At 67.5% G+C, this 14,758-nt stretch overlaps 1 protein-coding gene across 4 annotated transcripts in view; it reads left to right on the top strand.

Moving 5' to 3' along the window:
- KCNQ1 (potassium voltage-gated channel subfamily Q member 1) overlaps positions 1-14,758 on the top strand; it is a 231,060-nt gene that overhangs the window by 53,508 nt on the left and 162,794 nt on the right. For 2 of the 4 annotated variants that reach the window (XM_054724929.1, XM_054724927.1), the window contains 4 exons: positions 6,657-6,767; positions 7,949-8,044; positions 8,646-8,774; positions 9,474-9,618. In XM_054724929.1, coding sequence (XP_054580904.1) covers positions 6,657-6,767; positions 7,949-8,044; positions 8,646-8,774; positions 9,474-9,618 — 481 coding nt within the window. The remainder of the gene's footprint in view (positions 1-6,656; positions 6,768-7,948; positions 8,045-8,645; positions 8,775-9,473; positions 9,619-14,758) is intronic. The other 2 variants (XM_054724930.1, XM_054724928.1) reach the window with 1 other exon arrangement.

Genomic DNA, 14,758 nt, shown 5'->3' with positions numbered 1-14,758 from the left:
CCCCAAAGCCGGAAACGCCGTCTGCGCAGGGCTGGGTGTGTGAGGGCCGGCCGGCCACCAGCTGCGGGGGCCAGGGGTGCAGCCGGGTCTCCCACACCCCTTCCCCGGGGCACAGCGCTCTGGGGCCACAGGAGCTCGTGGCCTAGGAGGCTGTGGCCGAGCGGGAGCCCCTGAGCTGGGGGGGGGAGGGGGGCGGGGTGCCCAGGCCTGCTCGGACCAGGGAGACGGGCGGGTGGCAGCCTGCAGGAGGTGGGCCCGGGCCTTGGGGACAGCACAGGTCCCGGGGCACTGGGCAGGGTCAGGGCCTGTGCTGCCCCCACGTGTTTCTCCTTCCAAGAGGGAGGGCCCCCCCTCTCTCCAGGGCCCCCCCTCTCTCCAGGGCCCCCCATCCTCCCCCCCAACGGACGCCCCTCTCAGATGGTTCGGGGGGCAGAGGGGGCTCTTGGTTCCGGGCAGGCACGCGCCTTCGCTGCTCCCGGGTCCCCACCCATGAGGCCGGGCTCCCAGACAGGGCTCCTGACATCGGTCGAGTCGGTGTGTTTTCTGGAAGCTTCCAACAGGCCAGGCTGCTCAGCGAAGGCAAGGGCATGCTGACCCGGCTCTGGGTGGGCACGGCCCCGGTTCCGGCCTGGCTGCCCTCCCTCCCTTCGGTCTGTGCCCCCAGGTCCGGGGGGGCAGCCCCCGCAGGCTTGGTGGGGCTTCGCCCTCAGCAGCGAGCTGCCTGTGGAGGGCCGAGGGGTGCCAGCCTGGTGAGGAGCAGAGGGTTCCCAGGGCCAGGAGCACGTGGCGAAGGCTGAGGCCCGGCCGACCCGGGCGCCCGGCGTGGTGCCGCCCCCCCTCCTCCCGGCTCCTGGAGCTGCGGGCAGCGCGGTCCCCCCGCCCCCGCCCTCGGCACGGCGGCGCGCCCACTCCCACACCTGTGCAAACATCCGCCCGCCGGCCAGGAAAACGGCCCCTTTGTGCCCGGCTTGGCACCGGTGCCCCAGGCCTCGCCGTCAGCTGCAGCCCCAGCCTCGGCCACCGTGGGCCCTGGCCTGGCCATTGTTCCCGCCGGGCCCTGGGCCGCCTGGGCCCCTGACACCCGGGCCCGGGGGCAAACGGCTCCCATTCATCGCCGCGGCTGCCCCTGCAGCTGTCCGGGTGCCCCCGCGGCTTGAGTTATGGGCTGTGTTCCTGGCGCGTCTCGGACAAACAGCGCGGCCTGGCTGGGGCTCCCGGCCAGCGGCATCTGTGGCCGCGCAGTTGCCGCGCATCGGTTTCCTGTGTCCCGGCTGCGTCCACCCCCCGTGCGTGCCGGCACCTCCTCCCCCTGCCCAGCCCTGAGAGACCGGGGGGGGGGGGGGGGGGGGGCTCCGACCCAATGGGTAGTGAGGCCCCCAGACCCCGGACAGGGCGAGGATCACTGGCCGGGCCATTTCTGATCTACAGGCCGGGGCCGCCAGGAGCCAGACCAGCTGCTCAGCGTGGGGGGCAGACCCAACAACGGGGCGTCGGGGCCTGGGGAGGGCTGTGCACTGCGTCTCCTCTGGAGCCGGGAGCCCCGTGGGAGGCCGCGTGGTCCCCGCGGGCCGTCAGCCCTGGTGGTTGCTGGGTGAACGAAGGAATGAATGAGCCGCTGCCTCGGGGGGGCTCTGCCTGGCATCGGGCAGTGGGGTGTTGGTCTCCCGGAGTCCCGGGGTCCCGGGGTCCCCCACGGGGTCTTACACAGCAGCCGCATGCTCCCCAGGTCTGGAAGCCGGAGTCTGACCTCTGAGTGCCGGGGCCGCGCTCCCTCCGAAGGCTTCGGGGAGAGTCCCCGTGCCGCCTCCCGCTGCCGGGGCTCCGGGACCCTCTGGGCGTGTGGCCGCATCTTGTCTCCTACGGGGACGCTCGCTTTGGTCGGGGTCACGGGGTCCCCCTTCCGTAGCCTCCTGGACAAGGGCCTGTTCCCAGGAGCGCTCACACGCCGCGGGTTCGGGTGGACACACGTTTCAGGGTCACTGTTCAGCCAGGACGGACAGCGGCGGCGGGTGGACTTCCTGGGACAGTGCTGGCCCCCCCCCCCCCCCCGAGTTCCCACACTGCAGCGAAGGGGCCCCCTGCCCCCCCCCTGAGGTGGGGACGCCCCTGTGGTGTGAGCGCCCCCCGCCCCCCACGTGCGGCGCCCCACGCCCGGCCGCTGGGTGGGGGAGGATGGGAGACTTTTCCCTCTGCCCCTGGAACAAAACGCGAGTGTTTGTGTTCAAGCCGGGGCGGCGGGAACGGCTCTGACACACGGCGCCTCTGTTCCGTGCCCCGGGGTCTCCGATCGGAGGCCGCTGGGCTCTGGTTTCCCGGATCTAAATTTAGAGTCCAGCGTGGAAGCGCGGGCAGCCGCCTGCCTCTCGGCCGCCATTTCCACCGGTCTGACTCCCGTGCCCGCCCTCCTCCACCGCGGCTCCCGCAGGCTCCGGCCTCGCGGGCTGCCTTGCATCCTGGCGGGGGGGGGGGGGGGGGAGGTCAGAGGGCTCTGGGGCCGAGTGGGCGCCTGGGTGAGGACAGGGCCCCCCAGACACTCACACATAAGCCCTGGGTGGGGCCAGGGTCAGGACCTCCTTGGAGCTGGGGAAACGGAGGCCCCAGGCCCCCACCCCCGCCCGCGCTCAGAGCCCCCCACCCAGGGCCCTTCCTCTGGGGCCGTGGTCGGCAAACTCATTCGTCCACGGAGCCAAATAGCAACAGCACGACGACTGACATTTCTTTGGAGAGCCACGTTTTTTAAACTTAGACTTCTTCTAACGCCACCTCTTCAAAATAGACTCGCCCAGGCCGTGGTGTTCTGTGGAAGAGCCACACTCAAGGGGCCAAAGAGCCGCCTGTGGCTCGCGAGCCGCCGTTTGCCGACCACGGCTCTGGGGGAGCCTGGGAGGACTTGCGGGTCCCGCACAGCCGGTGCCTGTGGACCGTCTAGTGGGAGGTCCCTGCGGATTCTGGGAGCCTCGCCAGAGAGCCCTCCCCCAGGAAGGGCCTTTGCAGCTGGGTTTTGCAGGATGGGTAGGAGTTTACAAGGCGCTTCCTCTCCTGCCCCTGCGGACACCGGGGGTGCAGGGAGGGTGGCGCGCGGGGTTGGTTCTCTTTGGGGCGGGGTCAGCACGTGGCAGCGAGGGGAAGAGCTTCCCCGCTCCAGCCCGAGGGGGAGGGACGATGACGGCACCAGGAGACAGTGAGACAGGAAGCGGCGCCGTGACCGCGTGGGCAGGAGCCTGGGGCCAACGCCAGACGCGGGGCGGCATCTGAGCTCCACCGCGGACCCGCTGTGTGGCCTTGGCGGCTCACGCCCCCTCTCTGGGCCCATCTGTGAAATGGGTAGAAGATGCACCCGTCGGAGAGCGCCGTGAGGGAGAGCTCAGAGAGCCTGGGGCACCCGGCGCCCAGCGAGGACGCAGGAAAGGCTGGTTATACGTTTAGGGGGCCGTTACCCGTCCCAGTTCCTCTGGCAGGGCCCGAAGCCAGACGCTCAGGATGGGCCCAGAGCAAGCTAACTCACACTGACGTGTCTATGGCTGCGCCACCCTCCCTGCACCCCAGGGTCCAATCACACTCCCTCGCCCTCTGGCCTGAGGGTCCTCTGGGCAGGTGGGGGGCTGCAGGCTGGGTGGGCTGGACTGGGAGGGGGGCGGCCGCTGGCCTCAGCTCTGCTGCCCGGCCTTCCTGGCATCCAGGTGTGGCGTCTGGGGCTGGGCCGGCCGCGGTCACGCCCGCTCAGTCACTTCCCCGCGATGAGCCTGCCCCCCCCCGGCCTCAGTTTCCCCTCACTCAGGGCATCAGCGCCAGTTTGTCGTGTGGACGTGCCACCCGTGGGAGCCCAAAGGGTCCTGCTCTTGGCCACCCCTCCCCCCGGGAAGATGGCCGTGCCAGTCCCAGATGCATCCGGCCTGTGGGGTGGCCGCGGGCCGACCTCCTGCCCAGCGGGGTCCAGGTTTCGGGCCCAGGAGGGCGGCCTCAGCGGAGCGCGTGGGGCGCGGGTGGGGCTGGCGGGCCTCTCGCGTCCCGTCCTTCGAAAGGGAAGCGGAGCAGCAGAGGCTCGTGGGAGGACGCGGCCCTGGGACGGGCCTGCCGGGTCCGTGCGGTCACGTCTGAGCGGCCCGGCGCCCGTGCGAGGCCGCGGTGGCCGTACCGTGTCCCCCCATCCCCCCGCCCCGGGTCTGTGGGCCCCGCGGACGTGCCGATCTGCATTCTAGCGTGCCGCGTAGGGGGCGAGCCCCGAGCAGGCGGCTGGAGGGCCATTCCTGAGCTGCCTGTGTCTGCGAGCTCCGGAAAAACAAACAGCCGTGGGGACGGCCGCTTCCTCAGGGGCGGGAGGACCTCGTTAACTTGACAAAGAGGGTCTGTGACGGGGGCCGAGGGCCCCGCGTCCCCAGCTCTGGGCCTGTGCTCTCCGTGGGGGCTGGGGGACCCCTGGCCCGGGCACCCCAACCTGTGCTGACCAGCGGCAGGCAGCCCCTGCACCTCGCGGACGGCGTGGGCCGGCCTGGGCGGGACCTGCACGAGGGCCCAGCCGGGCTCTCTGTGCTCGGGGTGGGGGGGGGGGTGGTCTCAGGCCCCTCGCCCGCCACCCGCTCCCGCTGCCCCCTTAGCCCTCCCTCCCTCCCTCCCCTCCTTCCCTGTGGGTTTTTGCAGGAATTTTGGTCATTTCGAAGGTTGTGTTACATGTTTTTGTTATGTTTCCTGAGTGTCCGGGCACCCCAACCTTTGTGCCCAGATGTGGGTGCCCCCTGGGCTCCCTGCCGCCTCGTCGCCGAGGGCCCTGCCGTGCAGCCCTAGTCGGAGCTCTTTACTCTTAGCGACCGAAGTCCCCCGAGGACGTGTGCACACGCGGGTTCTGTCTGTTGGCCTGAGCACAGAGGGAAACTGAGGAACTGTTAAATGCCTCCGTAGTAACTCATTAAAGTAAGAGACGCTCCTCACACGCTAATAGCATCTGTTTGCGTAATAAAACCAACTCCTGAGAGCGGCCTCGCTTCCCAGGGAGGGCGGGGCAGTGCCGGAGGGTGGGGGGGGGCGCGGGGGCCGGGAGGGCGAGGGGGCGGCCCGTTTGCAGCCCCGAAGCTGCCTTTGCTCCGAGTGCCCGGCCCTGGAGAGGCAGCTGGGGCCCAGGCGTCCCACGTGGGGCCCAGGCCCTCCCGGGAGGACACCCCGCCGACAAGGGGGCCTGGGGCCTGGGCTCCCCCAGGGTCCCCTTATCTGCCACCCGCCCTCAGCCGGTCTGTCTCCGCCCTGAGGCCCCCGGGCCCCGCTCGAGGTGCGAGGGCCTGGGTCTGAGCGTGCCCGGGTGTCAGGCTCGACCTGGCAGCAGCCGCTCTGTGTGACCTTGCCGTGCCGTGTGTGCGTGTGCGTGTGCGTGTGCGTGTGCTAGGCATGCACGTGTGTGCCGTGTGGCCGTCCTGCACGCCAGGCCCTTGCACCCCTCTGCACGTGCGTGGTGTCCACCAGCGTAGGAAGGTTTGCGAGTGCGCGTGAGGGGCCGTAGGGCCAGCGCCGGGCTGGCCTGGGACGTGCTGTGTCTTCCGAGGCCCGGCCTCCTCCAGCCCCGGTTCCCGCCGGCCTCGCCTCGCTCCTGCGGCTCTGTGCAGTCACCGTGCCACATGGGCCTGTGAGGGCCTCACCTTCAGGCGGACAGAGGCTGCTCAGGGGCCTGCCAGGCCCTGCCTCCGTGTTCCCGCTCCCACACGGCCTGGGCGGGAGGCAGGGGCGGGGCCCGGATGGAAGGGAGGTCCCCGCGGACCTCGGGCTGTGGAGGCCGCTCGCTGGCCTGGCCTCCCACAGGGAGAAGCCGCTGCCCAGGCCCAGGCCGGCCGGTCCACGGGCGACAGGGCCAGCCAGGGGGTCTCCCACGGCCCGGGAGCCGCAGGGACACTGGGCCCCGAGCCTGCTCTCCTGCGTGCAGGAGTGAGCTGTGCCCGCCGGGCAGCGGGCGCTGGGACATCCTCGGTCTCCTGGCCAGGCTCGAGCCAGGCCCTGGGAATCCCAGACTCGGGGGCAGCTCGGGGCTGGGCCGGGTGGTCTCCGGAGTCCCTGCAGCACGTCCCCGTCAGCTCACGCTGGAGCCCAGGCCGGGCGGGGGGTGGGGGGGCTCAGGTGGCAGCAGGAGGCCGGCCGCAGTGGGGGAGCCCCAGCCCCACTGTCACTCCGCAGCCTGGGACGGGGACGGAGGCCCCCCAGACGGGAGGACGGGGCTGCGGCTGCTTCTCGGGGAGGAGAGGACTCAGAAACATGTGGTGCTGGTGGCGTCAGGAAGTGCGTGTCATCCGTCCGGCTCTGTCGCGGGCCGGCCTCCGGGGGCCGTGCTCAGCGACGTCGGTGGCCTGGGGCAGCCTCCTCAGGATGAGGCAGGCGCGGGCGGGAGGTGGGGGGCCTGCGTGTCCACGCGGCCTGGTTTCCATTGGCGCCGGGCCCCGTGCCCACCCGGTGAGCGGGCCCAGGAGCAGCGCGCAGCACGGGGATCCCGACCACCCCGTGTGCACTGGCCGGCAGGGTCCCCACTGTGAGCAGAGCACTTAGTAGGGCAGCACATGAGGAGTCCGGCAGAGACCGCCTGCCCCTGCTCGTGGGGCGGGGGTGGTTTAGGGAGACAGATGCCCGTGTCTGGATTCTGGGGCCTCGGCCGCTGACCGCTGTCCGCCCCGCCTCCCGCCCAGGTCACGGTCACCACCATCGGCTACGGGGACAAGGTGCCCCAGACGTGGGTCGGGAAGACCATCGCCTCCTGCTTCTCCGTCTTCGCCATCTCCTTCTTCGCGCTCCCAGCGGTAGGTGCTCCGCGTGGGGCGTCGCCGCTGCTCACCAGCCTCCCCCGGGCTCCAGGCCAGCAGGGCCCCACTGTGTGCAGGGCCCCACTGTATGCATGATCCCCACTGTGTGCAGGGCCCCACTGTGTGCAGGATCCCCACTGTGTGCAGGGCCCCACTGTGTGCAGGGTCCCACTGTGAGCAGGGCCCCACTGTGTGCAGGGCCCCACTGTGTGCAGGATCCCCACTGTGTGCAGGGTCCCCACTGTGTGCAGGGTCCCCACTGTGTGCGGGGGCCCCACTGTGTGTAGGGGCCCCACTGTGTGCAGGGTCCCACTGTGTGCAGGGTCCTGCTGTGAGCAGACTGCTTAGTGGGGCAAAACACGAGAAGCCCCGCTTCCTGCCCGGGCCCCAGTGGAGAGGCGGCTGGAGAGGGCCTTTCCCTGCACCCTGGGGTGCAGCCTGCTTATTCAGTCCCCAACGGGTAGGGTGAACCCCAATAGCGGCTGCCCTTTGGGTACCTGGTGAGGAGCTCGTGGCCCTGCACTGTGGCCTGGGAGGGGCCCTTGATCCACATCCTTCCCAGACCCACAGCCCAGGGGTAAATCGGGTGCACGCTGCATGTGTGCGCGTGTGTGTGCGTGCGTGTGCGTGCACACTGTGTGGTGTGTGTACCGTGTGGGGTGTGCATGTGGAATGTGTGTGTATGTGTGTCTCACGGGTGCATGCATCGTGTGTATTTGCACATGCTTTGCGCCCGGCACATGTTGTGTCTGTACCTGTGTCCTGTGTGTATGCGGCGCACACACATTGCGTGTGTGTTGTGGATGCTGTACGTGGAGCGCACACGTCACAGCCACAGTGCAGTGTTGTGTGTGTGCACGTGTCTCGTACGCCTGGACCCTCTGCAGACGGGGGCTCCCCGCGTGAGGAGCCGGTCCCTGCCGTCCGCCCTCCTGGGTGTCCCCCTCCTGGGTGTCCCCCTCCTGGGTGTCCCCCTCCTGGGTGTCCTCCTGGGTGTCCCCCTCCTGGGTGTCCCCCTCCTGGGTGTCCCCCTCCTGGGTGTCCCCCTCCTGGGTGTCCTCCTGGGTGTCCCCCTCCTGGGTGTCCCCCTCCTGGGTGTCCCCCTCCTGGGTGTCCCCCTCCTGGGTGTCCCCCTCCGCGGGGGCCGGCACCACGCGGCTGAGCGGCCCGTCCCCCAGGGGATCCTCGGCTCCGGGTTCGCCCTGAAGGTGCAGCAGAAGCAGCGGCAGAAGCACTTCAACCGGCAGATCCCGGCGGCGGCCTCGCTCATCCAGGTGAGGTGCCGCCTGGCGCCCCCCGGGGGTCAGGGCCCGGGGCTCCGCGGCCTCAGCGTGTCTGGGCCGTCCCCGCAGGCATGGTGCTGAGTGCCAGTGGGCGTGGGGTCCCCCCACAGGTGGTGTCCCTGCCCCAGGACCCCCCCCTCAGCCAGCACCGCCCACCTCATCCCCCCCCCCCCCAGGCTCCCGTGGCCGCCCTCCTCCGCGTCGTCCCGTCCAGAGTGGGCACCTGGGCCTCAGGGGCTCTGCCTCCTGGCCACTCAGCCCCGCCTCCCGCCGGCCCCAGGGCCCCTGGCATCCTCGCGGGAGGGAGCCCAGCCGTTCGGCTCTGCCCGCCCCGCCCCCGCCCTCACTGTGCCACCTCAGGGAGAGGCCGCCACAGCCCAGGCCTCTGGTCTGGGCCGCAGCCCCGGTGCGAGGCGTGCGCTGCCCGCTGCCTGGGGGGCTGGAGAGGCGAGGGCCTGGCAAGGGAGGCCTGCTCTCCTGCAGTGGGGGTGGGGGCACCTCAGGATCGGGGCTGCAGCTTCCACAGTGCCCCCCCGTCCCCCCGCCCCCCGCGGACGGCTCGGCAGGTGACAGCCTCTCCCTCCGGTTCCAGACGGCGTGGAGGTGCTACGCGGCCGAGAACCCCGATTCTGCCACCTGGAAGATCTACGTGCGGAAGCTGCCCCGCGGCCACAGCCACGCACTGCTCTCCCCCAGCCCCCGGCCCAAGAAGTCGGCCATGGTACCCGCCCCCCTCCCCCCTCCCAGGACGGGCCAGCGCCGGCAGGCGGGGACTGCGGATCAGCCCCGGGCCCTGGGGGCACACCCATGCTCGACCGCCATCCGTGTCCCCAGACTCAAGGCCACGGCGGGCGGGCCAGAGGGGGTCCCCGGGCGAGACAGCTGTGGGAGAAGGCCCCTGAGGGGCCCCGGTGTTGGGCTGAGGTCACAGCCAGGATAGCGGGGGGGGGGGGGGGGGGGGGGGGACTCCGGGCAGGTTTGGCTGCAGTGGGGGGCGGCGGGTGGGTGGCCCCGCTGCGGCCCACGCCCTCCCTGGGGGACCCGCCTCAGTGTCCAGCTCCCTCTGCAGCCTCTGCACCGCCGTCCCTCGGCCGGAACCTTCTCCCAGGGCCCCACGCGGCCTGTGTCCTTCCTTCCGCCGGGCTCGGCCTCCGGGCGGCCTTGGCTGGCCCCGTAGTTCCCCCCTCACGTGCTTGAGCCTCCTGGGGCCCCAGCCCTGGTCCCCCGGCCCTGGCGTGTGCCTATACGTCTGTCCGTCCACCCGCCCCGGGCGTGAGCTCTCAGGGCTGAGCCTGGGCCGGGCCCTGTGGGTGGGAGGGCGCTGGGGCCGGGGCCCTGGCCCGGCGTTCTGAGGCTGGCGGGAGACTCCCATGAACTGCCCATTTATTGTCTGCGTGTTTTTTTTTTGTTGTTTTTTTAGGTAAAGAAAAAAAAGTTCAAACTGGACAAGGACAACGGGCTGAGTCCGGGAGAGAAGACGCTCACGGTCCCTCAGATCACGTGTGACCTCGCCTCGGAGGAGCGGCGGCTGGACCCCTTCGCCGCGGACGGCTACGACAGTGCCGGTGAGCCCCTCCCGGGAGGCTGCGCAGGGCCTGGGCGCGGCTCGGACCCCTGCCCACTCCTGCCCAGGACCCTGCGGTCACCGGGTGGGCTCAGGGGTCCCGGGGCCTGGCACTGGCCTGCCGGCCCGGCGTCGCCTCCGAGTCCTGCCCCTGCTTCCAGCCGGGGCGCCGAGTCCCTGCGTGAGGACGGGGCCACTGTCCCAGCGTGGCCGAGCCTGTCCTTCACCCTCCGCACCCACGGGCGCCGTGCCGGCCCACCAGCACTGGGTTCACGGGCAGAGGGCCCGCTGTGTCCTCTGTACCTCGTGATCGTCCCTGGCAGGAGGCTGGCAGTGCGCTGGGGGGGGGGGCGGGGGAGGGGCACTGCCCCGTGGGAGTCGTCCTGGGAGTCGGGCGGGCAGGACGGAGCCGGGCACCCACCCCGCGGGGCCCCGGGCTGCCGTGGCCGCATCACGTGCCTCTGGCTGTGGCTCCGGCCCAGCCGCGTCGCCGGTGAGGCCGGGACGTGCTCCCGCTGCTGCCGGCCGGGCACAAAGGACAATTGTGCCCACAGATGCCCGGTGCCCCGCGGCTGGGCCTGGGGGCAGGGCCATTGTTGGGATGCAAATGGGGGCTTTCTGCGGATGCTAATGGGCAGGTCGGGCGCGGGAGAGGCCTCCTCCGCCGGCCGACTGCGGAGCCGGCGCTGCGTCCATTCAGCCGTGCGTTGCCCAGCGCACGGCGCGCCCACCGAATGCTGATGAGGCGCCCGTGCCCGGGAGGTCGGCGCCTGGCGTGCGGCTCTGCCCGGCCGGTCCTCTTCCCCAGCGAGGCCGACCGTCAGCGGCCCTCGGCGTCGAGCCTCGCCCCGAGGGTTGCCCAGGGCGTGGCGTGGAGAGCCTGGCGTGGGGGGAAGGGTGCGGCCCCAGCTCCCCGTGTGACGTCCGCAGCCCTGCTCGGTCCGACAGCCGAGCCGGGCCCAGGCCTCCGTCTGAGCCTGGCAGGTGCACTGTGGGCGAGCGGACGGGAGGTCAGGCTGGCGCCACCCCCTCCCGCACTCGGCCCGGCCGGGGAGCGAGGAGACGCACGCCCCCACCCGGCACGGGAGCGCGTGGCAGGTTTAGGGAAACTGGAAACCCACAGCCAGCGGCTTTGAACGTTTTTTAAAGTTGTAACCAATCCGTGCAATGGAGTGCTGCTCAGAAACAAAGGAATAGACTCCTCATGGCCCTGCAGGCGTGGCTCCGTGGATAGAGCGTCGGCCGGCGGACTGAAGGGTCCCGGTCAGGGCACAGGCCCGGGTTGCGGGCTCGATCCCAGGGTGGGGCGTGCAGGAGGCAGCCGATCAGTGATTCTCATCATTGATGTTTCTATCTCTCTCTCTCCCTCTCCTTTCCTCTCTGAAATCAATAAAAATATATTTTAAAAAAAGAAATAAACTGTTAATGTGCATAATAGCCTGGGTGAATCTCAAAATAGTAATCATTATTTTTTATTGATGAGAGAGGGGGAGAGAGAGAGAGAGAGAGGTTTGTTGTTCCACGCATTGATGCGTTCATTCATTGATTGATTCTTGTATGTGCCCTGACGGGGGATCAGACCCGCAACCTTGGTGAATCGGGACGTGCTCTGACCGGCTGAGCCGTGGCAGGGCTCCGAATAATTAGGAGTGAGGAAAGCCAGGACAAAAAAAAAAAGAGCACAAACTGTCCTATTTTACCTCTATAAAACCCAGAAAACGCAGACCGCCGTAGAGGGACACATTCAGTGGCCGCCTAGGGATGGGGGGAGCCTGGGGACAGTTTTGGGGAGGCGTCCACGGGACACAGGAAACCCGAGTGGGGGTGGTGGTACGTCCATGACCTTGACTGTGGCGATGGTCTCATCGTGCATCAAAAGTGACCAAATCGCACACTTCAGACACACATGCAGTTCATGGCGTGTCCGTTCTGCCTCGAGGAGAGGAACGTACACAGCAAAAATATTTTGCAAAGCGAGAAAATAACCAGAAATACTTCTGGTTTCAAAGGCCCAGGGCCCGTGTTATCGCCGTGCCGCACGGCTCCTGTAAATCATGAGGGGAAAGGCTTACGTCCGTACGAAGCAGTCCCCAGGAAAGGAAATACCAATCAGTCTTAGGGATGAAAAGATGCTGATAAGCGGCATTATGATAAGAGGAATACAAATTAAGGCGCTGGAGTTCTTTACTTATCTGATCGCTCAGGACGAAGGCATCTGATAGCGCCCTCCGGGTGGGCGCACCCCCGGCGCTCCTGTGGGAAAGAGCTTACGGCGAGCGACCTCCCCGGAGACCGCCGCGGCCACTTCCGTGGACGTTAGAGGCTCGGGCGCCCTTCGACCCCGCCAGAAGCAGTCCTGCCCCGACATCGCACCTTCGCTCAGGGGCCTGTTACCAGGACCCCGACGTGTGCGCGTGCGTTCAACAGCAGACATGAGCCAGCCCTCCCCACCCCCCACCCCCGCACGCCCGCCACGCCCGCCTTGCAGGTCCGTCTGCTCCGAAGCATGAAAGCCGCGCTGTCCCCTCTGCCTGGGGAAGGCCACCCCTGATGTCTGGCCCCCGAAATGGCAGCGCCCGGGGGCGGAGGATCAGGGCCCTGTCGTCAGGCGTGTGCGAGCGGGGTGTTGACAGAAGGGGGCCCGCCTGCCCCTCTGTGTCCCGGGACAGACCCGAGAACGGGGAGCCGCCCCCTCGAAGGTGAAATGTCAGGAGGAAGCTGTCAGTCCCCTGAGCCGGAGCCCGTCTTCCAGGACCCCAGACTCTCTTTTGTCTGTTTTACGGTCGTGGGTTCGAATCCATGGCGGTTCCATTCCTCCAGGGGCTCGGGGTGTCACCACTGGGTAGACGCACGTCTCTTGATGATTTTATGTTCTTCTGTAGCTGTTGCCTCTCTTTTCCCTCCTTCGAGCTTTATTGTTTTGCTTTTATTTAAAAAAAAAAAAAAAGAAAGAAAACCACACCAAACTCATGAGAGATTTATGTTTTATCAGGCATTCGGTCTCTCGTCAGAACGCCGCCTCTTTCGTCTTGTTTCCTATTCCCCCGACGTGGCCTTTATGTTCATCCGTTCCCTCTTCCTGGGCAACTCCATCCTTTCTTTAGACTTAATTCGGAGTGATACTCAGTTCATTTATGTGAAGTCTTCCTTCCAAAAGGCACCTCCAGGCTATAAATTTTCCTCTGATTGCAGCGTTAGCTGTGACACAGACCTCACCATGAAATACGTCCCTTTTCATGGCTTTCTCGGCAGTTTTTATTTCGTGTTTTGATTTTCCTCTTTGATCTGTGGTTCTTTTAAGAGATGTTTTCTTAACGGCCAAGCAGTCCGCTTTTTATCGCTGTTATTTATTTCTGATTTAACTGGCTTGCGGGGAGAGCGTGTGGCCTGTGACATCGCTCTGGAAAAGGAAGGCGTGCTTAGTGTCCAGGGGCAAAAATAGCATCCTTGCGTCCGTGAGTGTTCGTGGACGGACGCGGGGAAGGAGTGTTCTCTCTTGGTGGAACACCAAGGGTTATTGGCATGTACAGGCCAAGTGCATGGAGCAGGGACGTGCAAATGCGTGAGATGATTACTCGTGCACAGATGCACACGCTTACTCATTGCATCCCTCGGATCGGCTCCAACCCTCCTTATGACGACCATTCTTTTTATCCAATGTACCTGCTGCCGAATTCGGGACCAGGAAGACAAAACCCCGCCTTTACAGTTCCGTGTCCAGGCGTCCTGTGGCGGGCGTGGGGGCGGTCTGGAGCACAGCCTGCTGGCCAGCCCCTGGGCAGAAGCCCGGGTCTGCCCCTTCTCTGGTGTGACTCCGGGCAAGCGTCTGCCCTCTCTGTGCCTCCGTGTCTCCATCCGCGAAGCAGGGATCCCGGCAGGGCCGCTTCCGTGTTGACGGAGTGAATCCACACGCCTCGGCCCCAGGTCTGTGCAGCGCCTGCACCCCCCTGTCCCCCTCTTCTGCTCTGACCTCCCCTCCGCTCCCCTCCCCTGCCCAGCAGCCCACACGCCACCAGCTCCCTGTCACGCGTCTCAGGGCTGGTCTCTCTGTTTTTGTTGTTAGTCCTCACTTGAGGCCATTTTCCCATTGGTTTTTAGAGAGAGTGGGAGGGAGACGGAGAGACAGAGATGTCGATGTGAGAGAGACACGTGCCTGGTCACTCTGCATGAGCCCCGACCAGGGCCCGGGCCGGGGAGGAGCCTGCAGCCAAGGTTCAAGCCCTTGACTGGAATCGAACCCGGGACTCTTCCGTCTGCAGGCCGACGCTCTATCCACTGAGCCACGCCAGCTGGGGCAGGGCGGGTCTCTCTCGAAAGCTTTCTTAAAGTGACATGACAGGTAAGGCGCACACGCCTCCCTCTGAGCTGTCCCTGTCCTCTCGCTGGTCCCGGGGCTCATGGGACGCGATGAACTCAACGCGCGCCATCGAACGGGGCTCGGCGTTCACGTCCAAACACACGGGGCCGTCGGACGCGTGCTGTCTGCATGTTGCCCCCGCCCCCCGTTCCGTGACCGTGTGGCGTCCCTCCACGCACGCTGGAGCCGCTCATTCCAAACGGTTCGGCTCTTGTTTTCTGTTCCCCAGCGTGGCCCTCGGTTGGTTAACCCTCTTCCCGGAGACTCTGTCCTTCCTGTAACTTCACTCAGAGCGATGCTCGTCCGCTCACTGGACGTCGTTCTTCCAAAAGGCATCTCGAGGTCCTGGGTTTCCCTCTGTGCTCGGCGCGCCGCGCTCTGTGGCGGCAAACCCACTCGGCGCCCGGTTCCGGGCGGTTTTCGAAGCGCCTCCGTGCGCCCGCGTCCCTACGACACGTCGGTTCGTTTCTGGGGACCATTTCCCGGATGCACGCGTTTGCTCAGGCCGTCCTGACGGAGTTCTCCGCTGCGTGGCCTGACAGACGTGATGGAGGCCGGGGTCCGAGACCGGCGTCACCGGCGGCTCCTCCTGAGGCCCCGCCCGTCCTGTGTCCACACGCGGTCCCTCCGTGTGTGTGTGTGTGTGTGTGTGTGTGTGTGTGTGTGTGTGTCCTGTCCTCTCTTCTTACGGGGACCCCAGTCACACCGGGTGAGGCCCTCCCTGGCTCCCCTGCGCCATCCATGGTCCTGTCTCGTCAGCCCGTGGGCGGGGCCTCTGTGGGCA

Source organism: Eptesicus fuscus, chromosome 13, assembly GCF_027574615.1.
Source record: "Eptesicus fuscus isolate TK198812 chromosome 13, DD_ASM_mEF_20220401, whole genome shotgun sequence".
In the NCBI taxonomy this organism is placed as follows: domain Eukaryota; kingdom Metazoa; phylum Chordata; class Mammalia; order Chiroptera; family Vespertilionidae; genus Eptesicus; species Eptesicus fuscus.
Note: the sequence above shows the minus strand (reverse complement) of the source record. Positions and strands in the feature narration are given on the sequence as shown.